The sequence below is a fragment of the Ctenopharyngodon idella genome, chromosome 4 (assembly GCF_019924925.1).
Source record: "Ctenopharyngodon idella isolate HZGC_01 chromosome 4, HZGC01, whole genome shotgun sequence".
Lineage (NCBI taxonomy): Eukaryota > Metazoa > Chordata > Actinopteri > Cypriniformes > Xenocyprididae > Ctenopharyngodon > Ctenopharyngodon idella.
Window position 1 is genome coordinate 4712878 of NC_067223.1, and position 25699 is coordinate 4738576.

Sequence of the window (25699 nt, forward strand, 5' to 3'; positions counted from 1 at the left end):
GAGGTTAACATCTATAAGTAGTCCATGTGAGGGTTTCCCTGACCACATCACTGGTCAAACCAAAGCATTTCAAACATGACGAGATGTAGAGGGGAAAAAGCCTGTAGACATGCTATCCAAGAGGGAAAATGATTTTTCTTATATGTTCCTCTTTCATAGCTCAGGGGAATTTTATGGAGTTCTAATTTCTGTTTAAAATAAGTATCATCCTCAAATAAAAACACACAAATTAAGACTTTAATTGTCTTGTTAACAGCAGGAATTAATTGTTTGCATACAGCAGGAATATCGAGCAAAAAAATTAAGGCAAAACATTGGATTTCATAATAAAAACTCTGACTTCAGAGCAAATCATGGCACAGTTTGAGACATGGATCTGAAAAAATCTGAGATTAAGTCTAATAATCTTTAATTACTGAATAAACCTTAAAGTTACAATCTAGCTGTACCATTTAAAATTGGTATCTATTTCCTTCATTTGTTTTCAACAGCTCAGGGTATAATAACCATTTTCTGCCAAAAATTGTCCCAAAACTCTTCCAATGCAGTGCAAAACATGCAGTAAACGTCTGACCATGAGTCATAATGTTATTGCTGCTTCAAGATCAATTTGCAAACAATGTCCCTCACCTTCAAAATGACCACAGCAGGGCTGCATTCTCATTGACGTGCAAACACTGACCACTTTGTGCTTATGTGTTCACGTCTGCAGTTTATTCACTGTAATTTGACATTCCAGGCATTTTTGTGCAAGCTGGAACACTAATTTATATCTCATTAAAGAAGAGTGGGCTGGTTTTTGTGGAAAGATTTTCCAGTCGAGTTTGTTTTGAGCTTTTTTACACTGTTAATTACGAACAAAATGTATTAAAATAACAACAGGGAACCTCAGGGATGCACACAAGCAGCCAGATCGCAAACCGATTAAATCTCATCTTGTACGGAATTAATGAAATAAACCAAAGCATAGAGCTAAAACAACGGTGGCTGTGCTGATAAATATTCACACAGGAAATGAACATCTAGGAATGTATGTCATAGTGCACCCTCCATTTCCAGAAATTGCAGCGCAGGTAAATGCAGCATTTGGGCACAATTTGCATTTATTTCTCACAGTTGCTCACAGACTGGTTGTTAAAAGATGTGTGTGAGCAGAGCCTGAGCCCCAGGCACCTATCTTCAGCTATCAGCTGTCACATCATAGTCCCACACATAGAGAAATACACAGAAGCGCAGATAAACAACACATTCTGCTGCCTGGCCTCCCAAACAAGGCCGGCCTTTGTCCACCTGTCATATCTGACCTTTTCTTGCTGTGATAGCAACATGGAACTAGAGGCCTGCAGAGAGAATCTGTGCCTGTGTTTCGGCTTCTGTGTGAGTGTATGTGTTTGGTGTGTTGAGTGTGTGTCGCTCTCTTATGTTTGACTGTGTGTGTATGTGCACATGTGGCGGTACTCATCCTACCTGAGATCTCCTCCAGGCACTGTTTGGCGGTCTTGCCGTAGACCAGGTCTTTTGTGGGACTGAGACACGGTTCAGGGGGGGCCACGGTAGTGCAGTCATTCTCTGAATACGTCCTGAGTGAAGAAAAAGGGAATATTATATATGAATTATTAGTATTTTACACAGAGAAGTACATTTTTTTTTGCATATCATCCCAAAAATGAAGGGAAACCACCAATTTCAAGATAAAACCACTGCTTTAATGAAAAAGTGGCAAATGTTTCAGTCACTTTCTAAAAAAAAAAGCCTAGTTAAAGGGTTAATTCACCCAAAAATGAAAATTCTGTCATTAATTACTCACCCTCATGTCGTTCCATACCTGTAAGACCTTCGTTCATCTTCTGAACACAAATTAAGATATTTTTGATGAAATCAGAGAGGACTCATCCATAGACAGCAATATAATCACCACTTTCAAGGTCCAGAAAGGTACTAAAGACATCGTTAAAACAGTTGACGTGACTGCAGTGGTTCAACCTTAATTTTATGAAGCGACAAGAATACTTTTTGTGCGCAAAAACAAAACAAAAATAACGACTTTATTAAACAATCTCTTCTCTTCCCTGTCATTATCTTTATGCAGTTGATGCAGTAAGCACAGTGAAGGCTTCCATGTTTACGTCCTAATGCCGGCTCAGTATTGGCCAAAGCTGCACACGTGAGCAGCACGACGCACGCGTGTGATGCTGACGCAGGAGCCGGCCAATAATGAGTCGACGTTCTGAAGTAGAACCTGGAACCCTGAATGCAAACAGCGTATGAGAATGACACAGAAGAGAAGAGAAAGTTTTTTTTTTTTTTTTTTGCGCACAAAAAGTATTCTCATTGCTTCATAAAATTAAGGTTGGACCACTGCAGTCATGTCAACTTTTTTAACAATGTCTTTAGTACCTTTCTGGACCTTGAAGGTGGTGGTTATATTGCTGTGTATGGACGAGTCCTCTCGGATTTCATCAAAAAATATCTTAATTTGTGAATTTGTGTTCCAAAGATGAAGGTCTTACGGGTGTGGAACAACATGAGGGTGAGTAATTAATGACAGAATTTTCATTTTTTGGGTGAACTAACCTTTTAACTAGGCATTGCAAAAGGTCACGTGACCAATAAATTAGCGACTTTATTTTTTTTTTTAGGTTTTACTGTCATTGTGGGGACACCTGGTATCCAATAATATAGCAAAACCTGACAAACAAATGCACATACAATGCTGTTCAAACAGTTGAAACAGATATCATCTACAATAAAGTCGTCCCAGGACATCTGCACTCACCCTGATAAACATTCCCTTCTCTCTCTCACACACACACAGTCATACACATCCAATTCACCAGCCAAATATTTCAGAAGCATGTCACACTATTAGTTTCACCACGTGTTCCACACTCATGCCATTCAGATACTGCACTTCCTGTGACAACAAACACTCACACATATACACACAAACTCTGCCTGCGAATGCAAATAAGCAAATGATGCAGAAAGGAAGAGGGCTTAAACTGTCAGGTAGGCGAGCTGAATGAACAGACAGTTTCAACAGAAGTTCGGGTAAGGACACACACAGAGATTTTATGGGCATCAGATGCATCATTTCATCTTTTTAATATAGTTTTCATGCAACATCACTGAAGCTGAGAGTGTTGATGGGAGGAGAGGCAATACATGGGTGGTGAACCCATTGTTCTCCATGCCACTGGGAATAAAAATCCACTGTATTTTTATTCAAATAAATACAGCCATGTTGAGAGTCTTCTTTCAAAAACATAAAAAAATCTTACCAAACTGAACTTTTGAACACTAGTGTATACATATTTAAATGTATACAAAAATGCAGTTTTGAGGCTGGTAATGCAACTTCCTCAACTCACCCACCTTTGTCAATCATGTCAAAACGTTTGACCCTACATAAGTGTAGTTTAAAAGAGCATGCTCACCATCAGGACCCATTCAAAATGCAGTGTACCACCTCGCAGCACCGTTGAGTGAAGCAAAGCTCTTGAGAGGAAGATCTGCAGTGGTGGAGTGTGATAAGGGCTCCAGTTTAAAATTCCATTAAGACTTTAGGTTATAATCCTTATGAGACGACACCGAGAATGCCAAACACAGCTTTAAGAAAACGTCATCGTCTTCCTGTGAATAATGAACCTGTGGCAGGCCGGTAAGGTGGTGAGTGTGTTTTATGGGAGCTGTTGAGCTCTAAAGGTTCAGTTTGTTCAGGCATGTCAGGCGGGGGTCAGAGCTCTTTATCAAGTGAAGGATTAAACATGTTACTGAACATACACAATTGCTCAAGGACAATACCCTCACACTCTCGCTTCTAACACTCATCTTTGTCTTTGATGTCAGTTTTTGTCTACCATTAACACTCTCATTGTCTTTTTAATAAGCTGACTCAAACTGTTATGAATGCCCTCTGCCCATCAATCAAATATTCTCTTTTCTGCTCCCACTTCCTCTTCCTCCACTCTAACCATTTCACCCTCATTAGTCATCATTTGTGATGTCACTAGTCTCTTGGTGAGGACTGAGGGAAGCCACGCCCCTCAAACGAGGCGGTCTGGCAAACGTCTCAGCGGTTCCCACTCGGGCTATTAATACTGTCGAGATGAGACGTTTACCCGCTGCTTTTTCTTACAAAGCATTGCAAGATTGGATATGTGATGCGATGGACAGATGATCAGTGGGTGTGTGTTTGTGGGTCTAAAAGCTGGTTTGATAAACTGTATATATAGATGGTTAGTTCAACATATATTTGTCTGTAATTAATAATGCTTTATGTTGCTCTGTCAGCGTATGTGTGTAAGGGGGTCTCACCCTGTCTGGTCAAAACAGGACTCTTGTCTAGACAATCTATAATGAAAAGAGATCCATCCTGTTAACATCACCACTCACAGTCAGATTTAACAAGACATCCTCCAGATTTCCCTTTCTGCCTTTACTCTGACAGGACAGAGAAGAAATGATTGATTCGAAAATGACTGAAATCCGGGTTGCCTGCACAGAAACACCACTGTGCAACATGTCGGAACATGTGCATTTCCCACCAGGCCAACTCTTTAACATTCAGATCTTATTAATTTCCACATCTAAACAAAAATTGTATTTTGCTGTGTTTATGGTGTATCTCATGAATGAATGAGTGATTACGAATAGTATCTGGCAAGAGAGATTCTTTAAAGTACCTGTCTGGTTAGCAGTGAGCAGATTAAAAAGAAGAGTAAAAGATGAGGTTATTATTCTGGACCTCCTGGGGATGAGGGTTTCATCTTTGCCTGTCTATAGAGGGTAATTACAGAGACATGGTCCTGCTGTCTCATAGATAATGATAATGATTTTACAACCCAGAATAGAACCAAGAAACCCAGATCTGTCCGTTTGTCAGAGTCTTACCCTTTAATGTCTCTAAGCATCATTAGATATATAGACCCAGTAGCCCTGCCCGGACTAGAAGTCATCAGGGTCTATGATGAGGACATAGTAAGTTTGAAAAATGACCAGTTGGCATCTGCTTTCTGTACTGAGGGATTTTTGTCCAAAAAACAGAAATAATTCTATCCAAAGAGACCAAATTTACTGATCACAAGGAAAGCCCACCTGCCCTTAAAGGGATAGTTCACCCAAAAATGAAAATTTGATGTTTATCTGCTTACCCCCAGGGCATCCAAGATGTAGGTGACTTTGTTTCTTCAGTAAAACATGCTTGTCAACGGTAACTCCATCTATAAGAGTCAAAAAAAACATGCACAGACAAATCCAAATTAAACCCTACGGCTCGTGACGACACATTGATGTCCTAAGACATGAAATGATCGGTTTGTGCGAGAAACCGAACAGTATTTATATCACCTCTAAAACACCACTATGTCCAACTGCCTTGCGCATCCGGTTGGTGAGGTCTGAACGCGCTCTGACAACGGAAGTGATGTCTCGCACTCATTGAAGTATAAGTGCGCGACATTACTTCTGTCATCAGAACACGTTTTCAGACCTCACCAACCGGATGCGCAAGGCAGTTGGACATAGTGGTGTTTTAGAGGTGAAAAATGATATAAATACTGTTCGGTTTCTCGCACAAACCGATCGTTTTGTGTCTTAGGACATCAATGTGTCGTCACAAGCCGCAGGGTTTAATTTGGATTTGTCTGTGCATGTTTTTTTGACTCTTATAGACGGAGTTACCGTTGACAAGCATTATACGACTGACAGACCGCAACGGTTGGAGTTAAAAATCATCATTTGTGTTCTACTGAAGAAACAAAGTCACCTACATCTTGGATGCCCTGGGGGTAAGCAGATAAACATCAAACTCTTCTGTGACTGAACAGGATGGATCAAGATCCTTGATCATTAAGCAGGTACCCACAACTTCTGTAAACATCCTTCACAATATGCAAAGCAAGACATTTGAAAATGCAACAATCATGTCCAACTGTATTTTAGAATCACTCACCGATACATGAAGGGGGCGACGGTTGCTGTGTTGGGATGGTTGTGTTGCTGCTGCTGGGGAAGCTGTACTGCCCCATTGCCTCCTAGAGCTGCTCCACCACCCAGCCCTGAAGTGGCGGATCCAGAAAGTGCTGAGGTACTGGTTGATGACACCATGCTGGTCTTACGATTCTCCAAACCTCCCAAAGATCTCTGCATATATATAGACTGACTGCCTTTACTAAGTTTGGTCTTCTCACCACTTGTAGCAGGTACACTAGGTGCAGGTACACTAGGTTGAGTCGCTGCAGGCTTGGCGGTCGCCGTTGGAGCCTTCAGACCAGGCTTGGGGATGCCGCTGGAGGCGGGGATTGCACTTTCTTTCTTCACAGAGGCTGCGGATGTTTTGCTTCCTTTGGGGATGAGGCTGGCGATCTTGGAGCCCTTTTTAGAGGGCTCCACCATTACTGGCTCCTCTTTGGGTGGTGTGCTGGCTTTGCTCTTGGTCTTGTTCTTGTCCTCTTTGTCTTTAGGCTGCGGCAAGGACTTATTGTTCTGGTTCTTGCAGTTGTTGGTCTTGTTTGGGGGTGCAAAGGAGGATGCGGAGGTCTTCCCCTGCTGTTTCGAGATCCCGCAGGGTGGTGTGGGACTGCAGGTCCCCTCATCTCCAAACTCCGACAAGTCATCCTCCTCCTGAAGAGCCATTTCGGCCACCGAGGGTGAGGTTCTGGATGCGGAGCGAGGGTTGATGAGCCGGAACTTCTCCAACATGGAGCGCTGGTTGCCAGGGGCTGATTTGGAGGCATCTGTGATTGGGGGCCGGAGGCGATCAGATGATAAGGGAGGGGTTGGGGAAGCGGTTGGGCTGGGCGGCTTGGTGGCCAGCATGGACGAGGTGGCACTGTGCTTCATGTTCATGGACTTACTGCGCCAGGACTTTCCAGCGGTGGGAGAGGGGATGGCAGAGGCCAGCTGCTGCCCGCTGGTGCTGGAGGGCACCGAGCCACTGCCGTTCATGCTGCCTGGCAGAGGGATGCCCTTCACCGACTCTGTGCCAGAGAAACAGAGCACACAGTGGACACATCTGTTAGACTGATAAAACCACACCCTAGAAGCAATACAAACTTTGTGTTTGGCAAGGAGGAAATTGGAGACTGCAGCAATAATCAAATATTAGAATAAGAGGAAAGGGATTTGTCCTATAAACACGTGAGAAATAGATAGTGCCCCATCCAAATCTTTACTCTGCAACCACCGCATACTGAAATCCTAAGCAATGCTGCAATGCACTCAGGCAGAAAATTGGCTCCTAAATTGATTTTGTGGGATTTCAAATACTTTGTTGTTGCCAGTCACCCTCTTGTTCTTTGTAAATGCAGTGATGTTTTGCAGAGAATCAACATGGCTCACAGAATAATATATATAAACATACCTAATCCAATATAAATACATCATGTTCATATTGAGGAATCACAGATCTACATATATCAAGTTTTTAGACCATGACATTGCACAAATGTAACATCCTTTAAAATGCAACTTGTCTGAGCCTTGACTACCAGTCCAATAATGACAACTTCCTATTGCAAAGCACAGGGCGCAGACTCAAAATGCTTTACAATGCAAGTGTATATAAATCAGATTAGTTTGACTAGAATTCTGTGGATTGTACATTATTGACAAAAAATTACCAATATATTACCATGCTGGGTTTTTTCTCCTTCTATGATGAACGACATTCTTTCTAGCATCTATATGAATACAGCATAGGAACATGGTAATCATACAGCACCGTGGTACATACCAAATTACCATGGTATTATCATGGATTCCACCAATGTACTCAAGTACTTCTTTGTAACGGGATGTTGTAAGGGTATGTTTTACATTTTAAGATTGAATCTCATGCAACCAGTCAAAAGCATTTTTTTTTTTTTTTTCACATTTTTACTAAAAAGAAAATAAAATGAAAATGAATAAAATAAAATACATTTTGATTAAAAGTAATTTCTTGCTAAAAAAAAAAGTAAAATAAAAAAATAAAAAGTTTAACTGTCATTAAAATCATTTTAGAATGAAAAAAGAAAAGAAACAAGAAAAGAAAAATAAGCTTCATTCTTTTTATTTTATTCAAAATAAAACTTCTTAGTGTTTTATTTCGATTTTGAGGTGTTTTTGTGAGATTCACTCTCAAGTGCTTTTAAATCAGATTGCTTTCACTGAACTTCAACAGATTATACATGAGGAAAATAAAATACAATTTTAATGAGTTTCTGTGCATTTAAAAAGATCAGTAATACACTAATGCTTCAGCTGCCTTACAACACAACAAACAGCATGTAAATCTACTTAATCTCACAGTAACTCAGGCTGTCCCTAACTTTGATTTGCATCCAGATATATCAAAGACTCGAGCTGAAAAATTCTAAACACAAAGGAAAAGAGGAGGAGATGGGACTTCATTTGGTTCCATTGAAAATCTTGTAGAGGGAACAGTGATTGGACTATGAATGAGCGTTGTGTGGATCGGGCTTCAGTGCATGTGTCAGCTAAATTAACCCCGTCTTTGGAGATAACAGCAGCTTAAATAACAGCCTCTCACACACACATACACACACCAGACCATCGAAACGTGGTTACCATAGCTACCCGTCTTTTCTCCACACCACTTTATGTTGAAAGTGAAATGCCACTTTGGTCTGGAAAGTCTGGCAGGATGACACACACATTCCAAAACAAACATATTAACAGGTGTACTGATAGAAACTATCTAATCTAGAATGGATCGCGTTAGCTACTTCCTTTGCCTCTGGCTTTCTTTGTTATCTCTTCTGTCCAGTTCTGATACATCTCCACCGTCACAGGTGCTACTGTATGAAGCAATGGCAGAAGTTCACTGAATGTACATACCCCTTGCAGAATCAGCAAAATGTTATTATTTTAACAAAATAAGAGGGAACATGCTATTTTTTATGTAGTACTGTCCCGAATATTTTACATAAAAGATGTTAAAAAAAAATAGCTGAATTAATAAAAATGACCCCATTTAAAAGTGTACATACCCTTGATTCTTAATATGTGTGTGGTTACCTGGATGATCCGCGGCTGTTTTTTTTACTATTATTTTGTTAAAATAATTAACATTTTGCAGATTCTACAAGGGCCATGCAAACTTTTAAGCACGACTGTAAATAACAATAATTTCTTTCAAAACTAATCCAGGAACTGGACGCATTGCTTTTGAAAGTATCCTGAACTGAGCTAACGTTTGCAAACATGCTGATTCATTCCCGCAGCCAGTGTGAATGGTGAAATTAGCTTTGTTATACAAGACTACTTAACATGCAAGTGTTTGTGCCTACTAACTTGGCATAGGGCTTATAAACAGTGTGAGATTTGCATCCGCAGAGAGGCTTTGTGCTGAAATACGTAGGTGACGGTAGCACTGGGTGCTGACAGATTTTGAGGTTAAGGATTAAATCAGTTAAAGGTCAAACTCCAGATTATGAAATTTGTATTCAAGCCTGCCATAAAATGAAAGACTACATGCTAGCTCTGTTCCAGAACCTAGCGAGCTGCCTAGAGGGCTACAAAGACAGCATTCTAACCGTCATAAGTGCCTGATTTGGAACACTATGTGGGCAGCATGAAGCACAAATAAAACTCACATCTCAATTGATTGCATGTTGCTAAACTAACAAAGATGATACAATAAGCATAATAAATACATAACAATAGACACAAGTATTATGCAAATTAGCCCTGAACTAATTTTACCTATACTTTTCAGTATTTAAGGAAATATGCGTTTTATTTATTTATTCTTTATTACATTTGGCCAAAGTCCCTTTCAGGCAATTCAGCAGCCATATTCACAACACTATTTCTAGAAATTACTAGCTCTTTTTATATTTATACCAATGATATTTTCATATTGTACATATTATAAATATTATATGTATTATATAATATATTTTATATTTAATTTCAGGGTTTCCCAGCTAATGTTTTTGAACCCCTAGGGGTATGTGAGGGAACTGCAGGGGAGTTATCACATAACTATGACGATTTGAAATATTAACTTTAAATCTAATGGGGTACTAAAGGGGGCAGACAAAATAGTTTGGAAATTCCTGATCTATTTAAATGGGCACCGAAATCTAAGTAACTGTTGTTAGATATTATGCTTTAACAACACATTTCAAATCAGGAACAGAATTACACAACAATGGTGTCATAAAAAAAAAAAAAAAAAAATTCAGGCTGGTCCAGCTAATGCACAATTTTTTGCCATAAACAAACAGGTGAATGGCTCTTTTAACTGTACGGCGGGACTTCTATACCTACAGCCGCCATATTAAATGCCTTTTTAAAAAAGTTTAATTGTCTATTTTAACTGTAAAGTGCGACTACAGTTACAGTTTTCCCCATTCATTTAAGTACCAGACCATTTCTGCTGCCTTTTGAGTTTCTCGTTTGGCAAAATGCATTCTAGGATATCCTCTCCAATGAAGGAGCAGTCATATTTACCATTGTTTGGAGAGAAAGATTTCTCCTCAAAGATTTCACAGCAGGACACACGGATTCACCACATTGAAGAAAACAAAGCTGCTTGGTTTAAGAGTGACTTCTGTGCGAACTGCTTCATATATTGCTACACTATTGACAATGTACAATGAACCATGTTTGCCTGTGAAATTTCACTAACGTGACCACACCTTTACAAAAACATTGGCCGAAACATTGAGTCTCAAAAGGCAGCATCATTTTTCTGCCTATTGTTTGGAACAGTTTTTGTGTCAACAGTGCACCTATGATGTCTTAAAATGCTAGGTAGGCAGCTCACTAGTTTTTGGACCAGAGCTAATTTTCTCGCTACCAGCCCCTCCCATGGTTCCCCCAGTGCGGCAAACTCTTTGGACAGAAGAAAAAGGAAGATGAGGGAAAAAAGGCAGATGGGAGTTTGCTTTTCTCATCTGTGGAGGTATTAGCGCAGTAGCCCTGTAAATCAAGGTTTTGAGTAATGTTAGGCCCGATGGAAAAGGGCAGCCATGGGTTTCCAGAGAGACGTCGCCTATTAGGACTCTCTGATTCATCAAAGCTCCGTCTGCCATGTGAGACCCTCTGTCTGGCTTTGTGTGTGCCGTCTCACCCTCTCTGTACCCAGTGTCTGGGAACACCAGCATCTGTGCTAACAGTGAACAAGGACCAGTAAAGTCCGGTATAAATCTAACCGGGCAGCACAGCCAAAACAAACAGTCTGCGAGGGAAATCAGTTGCGTTTTGTTCACCGATCGCCATGGATCCTTGCTGTGAGGGGTGAACTAGGGGCGAAATACAGGTCACACGTCTTTGAACTCCCAACCTGACTTCAATCGACACACTCCATCAGGTCTAGCGTAGATTTATTAAGTAACCAACTAGCCTGTGGAGATTTACACACTGGTGACTAAATAGCCGTGTGGTTTTATGAAGTCAGCTTTGAATGATAGTTCAGCTCTGACAGGAAGATGAAATCTGAAGTGAACTCTGAATAGGCTGGTTATGTGGAAGAAGCAAAAATATAACATTAACGTCATCTCGAAATATGTAGGAGGAGGACAGTGAATGCCTAGGGCAGATCACCTTTTCAGATGTGAATAACACACCAGAAAGGAACCACAGTGCAATATTATACTTCAAGTCCCAAAGTTTTCCTCAGGAAATGTGTTTTTCTACAGATTTATTTACGTCATTATAAAAATGTAAAAAATAAATGCAGTTTTCACTGGGGGAACCAGCTTAGAGCATCTTGCCCTGTACCACAGCTCTATTGTTTCTTTGATAGTGGCACCATCTAGTGGATAGCAGAATATAGCTGATGCTGTTTCATGTTGATAACAAGCTGAAACCTTGATTTTACAGTTCTTCTCAGTAGCTTTGGCACATTTCTCAGATCAGAACTGAAATTCTCAAAACTACTTGTTCAACCACCATCATCTAGTCACTTGTGCACATCATAAAAGCAGTTTCTCATTCTTTTGAACAAACTGCAAATGCTTTAGTACATTCAGGCAATTGATTATGTACAACCATCTGCTATTTCCTACATTATCAATTGCTAATATCATGTTGCTCAAAATGTATTATATGGTTCTCTGTTGAATAGTCTTACCCCTCAAAACATCTAGTTATTAGTTCATCGCACAAGTCATTAAATGCAAAATGGTTGACCTAGTTATCACAATGTGTATATACAAGTATATTGTCTATACATTTCTATTAGACTTTTGTAAATGTGTCCTGAATTGATGAATTTTGAAGGTGAATCAAGAATTTCACTAATGTATTCAGGAGAATGTAAAGCATTAGATCAACCAATGACCCAACCAGTTCTCTAAAACAGCTCAAAGATGCATGTCATGAATCTTCAACTGGAAAGCATATATAGACAGAGTACAACACAAGAGTTACAATTTCTGATAATCGAAGAACATCATGGAAACAAAAAGGGTCAACAGCTGGAAAGAAGAAGAGGAGTAAGGATGTGAGGGAGAAGGGTAGGGAGGCAAAACAAAGGAAGAGGTAGATAAAGCAAAGGGGGCACTTTCTGGTGAAATAAGGACCACTATTGTAAACAATGTTCTCAATCATGACCTTACAATGACTTATGCGGGTCTAAAGATGCAACTGAATGTTTGGAGAAAAACCTTTTCTTCAATCATTCAAGTATTTCATAGACATAACAGGTATGTATTTCAGCAATGTGCACTGCACTCTAATATGGTATGCATGCTATAATCTTAATATTACAGTAGCATATTACACTTGCTTTACACTTACAGTAGTAGGCTAAATGAACTTTATACAGATACATACTATATCACACACATACACATGAATACATATATACAGTGCATGTATATAGTCTTGTCTTTTTCATTTATCACAAGGACATTTTACAGTAATTTGTTGAGACCAACAGTAAACACAAAACTGTGAATCCTGTCCAGTCTTTTGCAATCAATCTCCCATATACAGTAATGTGTCCATTTGTACTGTTAAAATTGATATATGCCATACAGACAAAGTGCAGTCTTGTGCAGTTTCAATCACTGTCATAAAAACTGTAGCCATAGTTTACCTCTGAAATATTCATCACTATTATATTGACAACATGGCAAATTTTAAGGATGATTCGAGAAATGTGCCAAAGCAACTGAGAAAAACTGTAATATTAAGATATTAATGTAAAGTCTGTTTAATGCTCACCTCTGTCGTTGCCGCTAGCATACTGCAGTGGTTTGCTCTTGTCAATACTGTTGAAGCTTTGGCTCCTTCTGTTCAGGTTTGAGGAGCCGTGGGCTTTACTGCTGCTGCTACTGCCGCTGCCTGCAGCGGGCACTCTGGAGGGACCTGGTAACCTGTAACACACAACACTAACACATTAGTTTGGTCTTCACTCACTGGATATGAGCTGTATGTGATTAAATATTACTATGACAGACAGACACACACACACTCAAAACACACTTTCCAGTAGAGACTAAACTCTATTGTTTTTATAGTGAGCCAATGATATTTTCTGTCTAACACTAAACCTAATCCCCAAATGAGACAGTTTTAGTAGGTAGGTAGGTAGGCAGATAGATAGGTAGGCAGATAGATAGATAGACAGACAGACAGACAGACAGACAGACAGACAGATAGATAGATAGATAGATAGATAGATAGATAGATAGATAGATAGATAGATAGATAGATAGATAGATAGATAGATAGATAGATTTGGTAATTTGGTGCAGAAAGCCAAAGCTTTTAAAAGCATTTCAACCCCAGCAGTTTATATTTTCATTAATATTTTCCCCAAATCATAAGTTTATTACAGTCTGTTACATTCATTTCACATTAAATATAGATTAATCCTTATTAAAGCTACAAAAATATTCAATCAAGACCAGTGAGTGATTTATAAAATTATTAATAAATAAACAATGATTATTAATGACAGACATCACAGCAGCAGGTTTATTAGGCTGCTGTCACTTTAAGATCTGATGCACACGACTCGGTGGATCTGATATACATCCGATGTCCTCACAACTCTTTATGGTAATTTAAGACTTTATTAAACCCATTTAAGACTGTGCTTACAAGGATACTCGATAAAGCGGGCATTTTGGCATAATTTTGTGTGTTTGTGTCTGTTTGAGCGTGAAAGAGAACTGAATGCGGCCGGCGCGCTGTCTGAAGCGGCTTTCTGTGTGCATGAATCATGTGTTTGTCACACAGACAGGAGATTCACGGACAGCGTGCCCGTACAGATTTAAGTTCTTTTTTGCATCTTATCATGCTTGAATGGTTTAATAGCACTTGAATGAATGATAGCGTGATCATATAAAGGATGACAAAAAAAAAGATGCTGCGTTAATTGTGTTAAATATTTTTAACTCATTAAACTGAAAAAAAAAAAAAAATTATTGTATTCATTAACACGTTAATTTTGACAGCACTAGTCGGCTTGCATTAAATTTTGCTGGTTTTGTGTGTCATACGTTTTGCAACCTGGCCAGTTGTCACCATATTCCACTAAAAATGCACACACCAATTGTTTGATGATGCAATTATTTGTAATGAGGACTTGAGGATAATGATGATTTATTACATTTTGTTTTATTTTGGTGATAATTCTCAAACTCACTGTGCTGATTGCTTGTTGCATTTCTTGTCAAAGGTAACGTATGCAGTACTATAGAAGAGGACACGGTAAGTGAGGCTGATTTTAGGCTGAGATTACTTTTTTCCCGATGAGGGAAGGGGGTGAGAGGGCCAAGGTTCAAAGTCACGGTACACTACTGAGTAAACCCATACACATACATCAGCATTCATTCCATTCAAATATTGTGAATATTTACTTCAAATGTGGGGTAGATATATGTTAAAATATATAAGCTATAAGCTATTATAAATGAATGGCATTTATGAATAATGATTTGACTTATATACAGTGTCTTTTAAAACGGCTCATTCCTCAACACGTCAGAACAATAAATGGCTCTTAATTGCTCTAAAATCTGCAATAAAACTAGCCTGGAGTATGTATGTGTGTGTTTTTTTCTTTTCATTGCCTTGTGCTGTATCCACGTTATTGATGATTTACTCCCGCACAAAGCTTGTTAATGACTCAAGAGAGGCAGTTTTTAATAGGGAAACATGAACCCGTGACACATCAGCCTAACAAAGTCTCATAAACATGTCATGGGGGAACAGAACAGCAGGAATTTTAAGGTTCTTTGACACTGACACTTACAGCCGATTAAATTTCTAAACAAACAGAGATGTTTCACGTTACTCAAATCTGATTACGGCAAAAGGCAATTGATTTTAACAAAAACCAAATTGATAAACTAATAAAGACCTATTCGTTTTAGTTGAAGCATTTTAAAAACCATTTTAAACTTTCATCATCATTTGAAATTCATCACTGATCAAATATGTTTTGAAAAGTCTTATAAAGAATCAGAGCAAACAGCTTTCCCAGAAATGATAGATTGGAGAACGATGATTCAGGCAGTTCAGGTGCATGTCTCATCAAGCCTCTAATGACACTGCTTCATCACTTGCTCATTTCCCATCAGGCACTTCTGATTTTCCCTATTAACCTGTTATGCAGGCCACCATTGCCAGATATGATAATACAGAAGTGTGAAAAGCGGTTCTGAAAAAAGCATATCTGGTGCTATTTCTCAGAGAGGTTATTTCGGTGAAAATTGGGGCAGACAGCAGTGACAGAATTGAGGACAGCATCTAAACTGAAGAGTTTTAGAAGTTTTCTTTAACAGGCCCACGTGTAATTGATGTCCATAGAGACCTCATGTCAGCCCTCATGTGTTTATTAAATATTTTGACTAATTTCATCATGCTTTCAGCTATCAGTACTGTAGTATACTCAGGTGAGCATAACACACTTTATCATGTTGAAATCTACAGATTTTCTCCCTGATTTTGCAAAGAAAACACATTAAAAGTGAGCAGATTCAGTTTGGCCTGGTTCAGGGATGCAGGCAACATCTGACATCAGCATTTATAAGACATTTGGTTTCCTAATTTGGTCTTGAAATGTTTCTAAGACGATGATTATCATAAATATGTATCATGTATACATACACAAACAAAAATATGCCTGTAGAGGATAAATTTAGTGCTTACCAGGCATCTGAAGACAGAGAACGTTGCTAAAATAGACCTGAATTTAAGCTGCGGTGTATAATTTTTTCTGTGCTACAATACTTTTTCCTATCCTGACATAATATTCAGAGACAAATATGACATTCACAAATCTGTGGTATTTTCAAAGCATTACTCTGTTTAAGCATCCCGATCAAGCCAGCAGACTGGCTCAATCTGATTGTTTGGCCAATAGGAGGGAAGCAGGGAAACCTGTTTGAAATGTTCATTATTTTTGTGAGTTGTTTGATGACGCTAATGGAACAGAAATGACATATTCTGCTTTAGGGGCTGTTATTGAAAAGTCTATACCTGAAGCTGAGGTGGTCAGCTGGAAGATCAGGTCTCTGGATCTGCTATTGTTTATTTTAGGGTGATAATTAAAGTGTCAATGGGGCTCAGATGAAAACTGTGAGCGTTTGACGGGGTTTAACTGTGCACATCTGCACTGCTAAACAATCGCTGAATTCTAATAACATGTCACATCTTTTCCAATATGTGTCCTGCATACATAAAAAGGCCTTATAGAAGATAAAATCTTTCAAATTATGCCTATTAAAATTTAGAGCAGGATGTTTAAGGATCAAATAAGACTGCTTCTGTCATCTCTGGTGAATCTTAATACTATCTTTCCAATTGAAGCACTTTGGATTGAGCTGAAAGTTTTGGATTCTAGAGGATAGCTAATGTATGCATCATTATCTATTCTGCTTTCCCTTTAAAAAAAAAGCAGGATCATGGGTTATTAAATTTGACTCTCTAACCCAAATTACTACACAATAATCCTGTGTTTATTTAATTAGTTAAGCCTCAGACATAGTTCATATGCATCTCTCTAAAGAAATAAACAGGAGACAGTGCACATACACAACTTGAGTGGTAATTATATATTCTGGGAGAAAGAAAGAACGACGATTCATCATTTTGATAGTTTTTTTTTTTTTTTTTTCTCTTTGGAGATATTTGATGTAAGATTGATCTATTTTCCAGTACATTTAACCAAGCGTTCTCAATTGAAACCACCAACAAGTCTCGTTTATAATGAGATTTTCAAAAGCTATTGCCAGTTGTGTAGCCCACAGATAACATTAGGTATGAATGGCCCTCTACATCCTTGCAGACTAATATTAAAAGTCTGTATAAAACAATATACAGTACATAATAAGAGAGCAGAGTCCAGTATGAAAAAAAGTTGATTCAGGACACTCGATGAATGAGTGTTTACTAACATTTTTATATCACTGCTTTGAGAGAAGATCCCAGAGAACTGCAGCGTCTCCATTCCTGTCCCTTTCCCTGCAGGCACATGTTGTCTTTGAGCAAATAATGCCATCAGTTGAACCCTACCCATCAGGCTGTCAGTGGAGTAAGCACTATATCACACAAAGTGTCCATCACATATCTCACATAGTTTGGCTAGGGGCTGCTTGAAATGCTTCGCCAGCACTCAGCTTCCCACCAGCTCTGAGATGAAGCAAATGCTTTCAGGGCCAGAGCTTCAAACTGCAAAAACCTCCAGCTAAAGTGGTCTGAGATAAACTACATTCAATATCTAGGGTTCATCCAGAACTTTCTGCACCCGCTCACCTCAGTTGAACCAAGATATTCAGTTCAAAACCGTTAAGCAAAAGAAAGATTTCTGAAATGTAAAAAAAAAAAAAATCCCGACCACAGTTGAATAACGGACACCACCAGCATGCGTTCATATCATACACCACTTCCATCACCCAGATCTGTTGCTACAGCTTTGAACATCAGTAGATCGGCTTTCCCAGTCTCTAGCCTGAAGTTCTTTGGAGAATTTCAGGTGTCAGAACAGAGCGAGAGCAGGCAGATACTGTAAAGACTCTACCTTGTGTTTTTCTTCTGAGGGGCTGCTATTCCACTGTGACCTGGTGGACTTGTATATCGTGCGGTGAGACTGTAAAAAGGTAGTGGGAGAGAACGAGAGAGAAACGGGAGAGAAAAAGAGGGAGGGAAAGAGAGACAGGAATGAGGTTAATGATTGGATTGAATTTTTTTCAAACTGTGGCATCTTTCTCTCTAATGCAATAAGGGCGGCACTTAGCGAGCCACAATCAGGGCTGGGCGCACACGTGCAAACGCAAACAGCATGGCCTCTGTGTGCGCCTACTCAGATTCACATGACATGTCACTCGTCACAAGTATGTGTACTTCCTCCAACCGTCCTACTGTTCTAGTCGCTGTTCTAGTTGCTGTAGATCTAAACAAGTTAAAAGCCAAAACACACTATTTATAAACCTGTACTTTAAAGTATGCGTGTGTGTGAATACAGTAAGAGCTTTATTCTCTATAGTGCTGAATCACTGATCAGTTTAGACTGACCTCCATAACAACATATAACTCAAAGAAAGAAATCCCACAAGACAGAGATGATATTCCTGTAGGTCCAGTCACCAAAAGAAAAAAAGGTTTAATCACACACTCACTCTCTCACACAAACACACACCTCTTCCAGGAACACTTTACTTGAAGCCTGTACTGTATATACTGTGGGAACTGTGTGTATAAATAATACATAAATATACACCCTTCAAAAGTTTGGGGTAAGTAAGATTTTAATAGAGGAAATTAATAGTTTTATTTAGCAAGGATGCAGTAGACTGATCAAAAGCGACAGTAAAAACTTTTACATTTTACATGTACTATTGAACTCTTTATTCACCAAAGAATCCTGCAAAAAGTACCACGTTTCCACCAAAAATATTAAGTAGCACAACTTTTTTCAACTGTGATAATAATAATAAATGTTTCTTTAGCACCAAATCAAGCATGAATTCTTAAGGACTATGTGACACTGAAGACAAATCTAAAAATTCAGATTTGCCATTACAGAAATTAATTACATTTTAAAATATATTAAGATAGAAAACAGTTATTTTAAATTGTAAAATTTTACAATTTTACAGTTTTGACTATTTTCGAACAAATAAATGCAGCCTTTGAGAGCATAACACTTTGTCAAAAACATAAAAAAAAAATCTTACCAACTCTGACTGAACTTTATAACAGTAGTATACATACTGTATAATGAAAACTGTAATAAGTTAATAATTAATATAATAATATATATATATATAACTGAACTGATCTCTATAAGGACAGAGAAGACCCTTGCCTGAGGCTGGGATGAATGAATGCATTTTGTCGAATATGATGGATGGAGGTCCAGCCAGTAGAACTTGTACTTACAACACACACACAAACACATAAAACAAAGCACAAACACCTCAGGCCAAACACAAAACACAGAACAGTTGGCTGTATAGGTCTCAAATCTCTCTCTCTCCAGCCCCTGACAGCTGACTGACACTGCCTTTGTTCGTTTTGGGTGTGCATTTGTGTTTATATATGTTTAGATATGCTGTGTCTAAGCAGTGAATGTGCCTTGACAAGCTTTGGCGTTTAGCAGGTTCGTGAGCGCTGCGTGATGGAACGAGAATGTCAATAGATGGATGAAAATTGATGAAAGTGGAAGGATGAGAGAGAATGAAAATGAGTGAATGTCCAGCTCGCAGTGGTTCAACAGTTACCTCAAGAAGACATCTATCTAAACAGCACCTAGTTGCTATCACCATGGAAAACAACAGCTCATATCAGCTTAATTTCATCAATATGGTTTGTTGCTGGACCAAAGTGGTATACAACTGCTAATCAGAATGGTTTATAAGGTCAAAACCAGGTGGCAATCAAGCTGATCAACCATATTCACCATCTTTGATCATGAATGACAAATTTAGACCAGAAAGAAACAACATAACACTTCACGCAAAAAGTGTTCAGTCATTTGATTTATGATAGGCAACCATGCCCACAGTGAAATTACATTGGTTCAAAAACCTGTTGCAGATAATTAAATGTCAATGTTCTGATTGGCTGTGATTGTGTCATGTCACGGCCATTAGGACATAAGGTAAAAGCATAGACTGTATAAAACATGGACGTAGCATTCGTGACGTCACCCGTAGGTTTCTGAAGCTCATTTTTGAAGCCCAAAGTGTCGCCATCTTGGCAGCAAGTTACCGCACGTTACCGCACGTCACTCTTGGATGGAACCGAAAATGGGCAAAGAGGCAGGATGTGGGTGGAGCTGAGGTGCCTGGCTGCTGAAACCACACCCACCTAGCTTGACGTGATCAAGTTATCTCAGGCTAAGGAGCTATCTATCTTCTTAGATACTATCTAAAATATTAATAAAGAAGATAAGTTATACATCATTTGAAAGTTCTAAGGGTTTACTGTCAATCTACGGTGTCTGTTTTACAATATAGATGCTCCAGCACCAGTAACATTGTAATTTCTGTCGGATGTGCAAATGACAACACGCAAAAAAATCAAAAGAGGACTTCATACCTTTGTAATGAAATAACGGTCGTGAGATTAATCAAATCCGCTGCACTTTGATAAAATGTCCATGATAAGCATCCATTCAAAAACATCCAACAGCACTTTTTGTCCACAAAAGCGTTAAATTCATGAAATATTGATAAACTGTCCATTGTTTGCGTCATATTTCTTCTGAACGATCTGCTCTCCATCATCGTTCTTCAAGAAATTATGCAATCTGAGCACCGTTTATGTTGTAAAACTGTATACGATCGTATATGTTAGCCTCTCACAAACAAATATGCCCACGTCCAAAGTATATTTTTCAAAACAGTGCAGCAGTTTTAATTATAATATCCAAGCAGTGCTGTCAGATTTTGTGGTGTCTTGAAAGACATATTCTTCAGCCATTGTCATTGTAGTAAATCAAAACTTTTAGCCAATGCCAAGACGATCCAACAATGATGCCAAGTTCAGCGGCTGGAATTAGCTGAGGTGACGTGACGGCTAACAGACAGTAGACGAATGGCTAGTAGTGACAGCAGCAGCAATCTACCTGTCACTCAAGTGGCCACGCCCTTAATTATGCAGAACTTTAAGGCTTAATATAATTTAAACGGATGAGTTGTAAAAACAATTGCCCCCCTCACAGTTGTCATGAAGGGTAAAATTAGTTATATAGACCAAAACTAATTTTTTTGTACCAGGCTGTAAACGTATTTTTTTCTGCTGTAAAGTTTTAACATTGGGGGTCTATGGGATTGGCTCCCTTTTGGAGCCTGTCTCTAGTGGCCAGGCAATGAATTGCAGTTTAAGTCACTTGCGTGTTGGTTTCAAGAGAGAGAACGGAAGGTTGCTGCTTGGGTAAAACCAGCTTTCATCTGAATTCCAAAAGACCAGTTTTATCTTGTTGGTTATTGATAGTGACAAAAAAATGTATTTCCATTCCATTCTTCCAAAAGAGTCTTCCAAAAGTTGCCCATAGTGACTGAGAAGGTGGGTGTGTCTGCTCAGAAGGAGATCATTATGACCACCATGAATGTTTCACTTTAACAAGTTTCTACGGAGAGTGCGTGACAAGGAACTGGCTTAAAATTACAGACTCCCTCAGGAAAAACCCTGAGGAGCAACAAAGACTTCACCAGACTGAGAGAACGAGAGGAAGACAGTGAAAGAAGGAGGCAAGACAGCAGGTTAACAAGCATTGTAACCAAAGACAGCTCCAGTGAGACACTAACACTGTCTTTCACTTTCTCATTCTCTCTCTTGAGAATGTGATCATGTCCACATGATTAATGAGGCCCATCGTTTCTCCTCCAACTCAAAGAGGAACTCAGCTGGGACAGGATGGTTGAAAAAAACATTCCTTGCTCTACAACTTTTTCTTTCTTTTTCATTTACTTCTAAAAGCATTCAGCCAAGCAGTATGAAAGTACGACAGTGGTGAGACTGACAATCTCAAGGATAAATCTGTGCTGTGGGCCATTTAGACACACTTCACAGTGAGAAATCAAACACAGACCAACTCCGCCAAGGTCACTAATCAGAAAATCTTAAATTGAATCTAAACAATTAGGTTTAGTGAGGATTACAAAACCACTCACTACAGTTTCTCTAATGGGAATCAATAAGTCTCAAGATTAGCCCTCCCAACTCAAATCTGTTGCTACATAACATCCACGCCAATAGGTTTCAAGACCACTGTCGTATCGACCAAAGAATCAAAAAACGCATTACAAATGCATAAATTATAAATCAAAACTTTCCAACTGGCTGTAAAAAAGTATCAAACAACACCGCAGATATAACATTTGCATTGTAACAAACTACTCAATGTCTATTTTGATAAATACCTCCATTGCATTTTAATATATAGTACATTTGATTATTATTTTAGATTAAGTTTCAGATGTGTTATGTAATGTTTTAGTAAATATTTTTGACAATCCTATCTTTAAAATAAAAATCTCTTAATTAGCAGTACTTTACAAGTTCTAATGCAATAATACTATATGACTTCCAACAGCAAAAGACAGGAAGCAAAGAGTGACCACCCTGCTGAAAAGTTTTTAAAAAGTCCAACAATCCGTAAAATGAGTTTAAACTTACCTCCCGAGAGAGAAGCATCTCATTTTCAAAGCAGAACAGACAACTTCCAAAAAAGGAACTAAACACCTAAATATAAAATGTCACACTGTGGACCCAGAATAATTATCAAATCTGGAGGGACACAATAGCCTGAAAACTCTGAACAGCACAGACCAAAAAGGATTAATAAACTACCTTAAAAAATTAACAACAGACATGTGGTTTCCAGTCAAAGTAACCCAGATATGTAACACGATCAATACTACTGTACCTATTGCTGTCAGACTTTCTCCCATAGGACAGTCTGCTCTTCCTGTCCCGTGAGCTGGGGGCAGGCAATCGCGAGCATGAGACAACCAAGTCGAGCCGTTCACCTCGAGACATGGTGCGCTGAGAGGGAGGGATGACACTTCACCCCCCATATCTTCCCCAGACCTAAAGGCACCGCAATGTCCAGCTATCCCTCTCTCTCTCTCTCTCTCTCTCTCTCTGACCGTTAGTCCAGCAGGTGTTGGCTATAGAAAGCCTGGATCTCTAAAACTGTAAATGGGAGCAGTGCCTGTGGGTAAAACCAGCCAGAGTGCATTATAAAAAGCTCCCCCCTCATTCCCAGGGATCTCAGACAGTGTTGTATTATGGTATTTAGATCTTCAAAACAAAACAGATATCCAGCTGACTTGGTGTCACAGTGTTAAAAGTGAATTTCCATTTTTTAAGCAAAAGCAACAGCATCTTATACCATGTTGTCACCAGTAACAAGTGATAAAATGTATGTAAATCTATGTATTAGCACTAAATGTAGCAGTCTCTTTTCTGTGCTTATGTATTTCCTATTGGAACAGGAAATTGGGGCGGGACATATCGAAGGGCTTGTCCTTTTTGGTAAATAGTTAATAGTCTCTAGTTTACGTCACAGCTAGGAACCATGATACGGTTTGGCTAGAATATAGCAAGTAAGGTTATGAGGAGAGGCATGTTTATTCGAGAGAACATTTGATTGGACAAAAATTTAGGTATGCCCCTGGGTGCAAGATGAGTCATCAGTATTTTTCAAATGCCTATATCAGCTAAAAGATCATGTTGTTAAGTTTTATCAGTACAAATATAGAGTATAGATGTCCTCAAAGCTAAAAGACATTGAATAAAAGCCACAAAACTTAAATTTGGATCTTATGAGTGTTTACACTGACAGTGATTTTCAAAGAAAAGAGTAGTGATGCCTAGTGTCTAGAGATGTCATTAATTTTCAACGAGAGTTGGCAAATGTATATTATATTATATTATATTATAAAACTAGTTACTTACCATTTCAGTTCAAATAGCGTATACATATGACATGTATTTTTATGTTAAATAAACATATATAACCATATCTATATATTAGTGTTGTCAAAAGTACCGACTTCGGTACCAAGTCGGTACTGAAATTTTAAAAATGTGACGATACCAGCATTTTCCCCTAGCATTTTAAGCACTTTTGAGCGGATTCTTAAACACCTCTGATTGGCCATTGTGTTCACATGCTCAACAGATATGTCTGTGTCAGATCCTTCTATCAGCTGATATATTAGGGATCTGCTGAGAGACCCTTGTTTTCAAACGCTCCCTTGTGTATTTGTGTAAACGCTTGGTGAAGAGAGTCAAAGACGTCTATTTACATGTTTTTGAAGCGTTGATCATTGTAGCCAATCACAGACATATCTGTGTCTGAGCACGTGAACACAATGGCCAATCAGAGGTGTTTAAGAAAACGGCAAATGTATATTATATTATATTATATTATATTATATTATATTATATTATATTATACAGACAGTGCTGAGTAGCTCTGCCCACAGTGAAATTTAATGGCTCCAAAATTCTGCTGTACTCTATATAACATGAACTATCTTCTGCCTGGCTTCTGAAAGGAATGTCTTTTTAAGTATGGACAGAAAAACCACCGGCAACTTGACATATGACAGTTGCTTAGGACAGTGTATAGAAGACCATTTTAACCATTAATTCCTTTTTGAAAAAAAAAAGAAGAAGAAAAAAAGCATCACAAGGGGATTAAACATAATGAGTTTATTCACTGAGTATGTGATACGCTTTTGCCAGTAAGCTAAAATGCTTTAAGAAACCCCAGGAGTCTGTTTAATGCATTTCTGTGCTGTTAGCCAAAGACCAGAGTTGACGAATCGCCTAGACCCCTGTGACTGATACAACACACACACACACACACACACACACACACACACACACACACACACACACACACTTACACAAAGATAATCAGCCAGCAACCCATTTTAACACCTGTAACCCCAAGCCAGTAAACGTTTGAAGAAACATTTCCTAACGCAATACAATAGCTTCCTTTTTATCAGACTGTCTGGACAGAACTGTGATAGTTATTTGAGGAGACTGGGTTTACAACATCCTCGAGGAGTGCGGCCAATCTACAGCCCTCCTGGCCTAATTCTGCTCACTGATGTCATTTGGTGTGTGTGGAATGCTAAAGCTGTGTGTGTGTGTGTGTGTGTGTGTGTGTTTCAGGCTGGCAGTCCAAGGCCCTCTGAACACCTGTCACTGCTGGATCTGAGTTGAGAGAGAGAGAGAAATCCCACAGGCCCTGGACAAGAATGAGGGGCAGCTGTTGTCTTTCTCTCACTCTCTTCCTCTCTCTCTCCCTCTTCTCTTTGCACTTGTGAATGCTGACAGCACAGAGAACTCAGCACTACAAAACGCACACTCGTGCTTTTCTGCCTGTCCCAAACACACACACACACACACACACACACACACACACACACACACACACACATATGCATTCTGGGCCAGGTAACGTGAGCCAGGCTGTGTAATGCCACTCATGTGTGGCATCTTCTCTCTGTAGCTGCTGCTAAGATTACTCATCTATTTACATCACAGTCATGGCCTTCCTTTTACACACACACACACACACACACACACACACACACACACACACACACACACACACACACAGCTCTATTATTCTGTTTAACTAGTTACTAACCATTTCAGTTCAAATAGTGTATACATATGACATGTATTTATATGTTAAGTGTAATTATATATATTATATACACTTATTGTTGTCAAAAGTACCGACTTCGGTACCAAG

The 25699-nt window shown here is 38.9% G+C and overlaps 2 protein-coding genes across 7 annotated transcripts in view; one reads left to right on the plus strand and one right to left on the minus strand.

The window, feature by feature from the left end:
• Positions 1-25699, plus strand: part of LOC127510966 (fish-egg lectin-like) — a 736337-nt gene that overhangs the window by 446717 nt on the left and 263921 nt on the right. The window contains exon 1 of one of the 2 annotated variants that reach the window (XM_051891169.1): positions 20268-20274. The exons of the other annotated variant lie outside the window; for it this stretch is intronic. The gene's annotated coding sequence lies outside the window, so the exon portion shown is untranslated. Of the gene's footprint in view, positions 1-20267; positions 20275-25699 lie in introns of those variants that run through there. 2 annotated transcript variants of the gene reach the window in all.
• The window catches only part of nav3 (neuron navigator 3), a 169423-nt gene that overhangs the window by 72231 nt on the left and 71493 nt on the right, over positions 1-25699 (minus strand). For all 5 annotated transcript variants that reach the window (XM_051891151.1, XM_051891150.1, XM_051891148.1 and 2 more), the window contains exons 6-9: positions 17990-18058; positions 13183-13334; positions 5954-6980; positions 1468-1580 (exon numbers count right to left, since the gene is read on the minus strand). In XM_051891151.1, the coding sequence (XP_051747111.1) occupies positions 1468-1580; positions 5954-6980; positions 13183-13334; positions 17990-18058 (1361 nt within the window). The remainder of the gene's footprint in view (positions 1-1467; positions 1581-5953; positions 6981-13182; positions 13335-17989; positions 18059-25699) is intronic.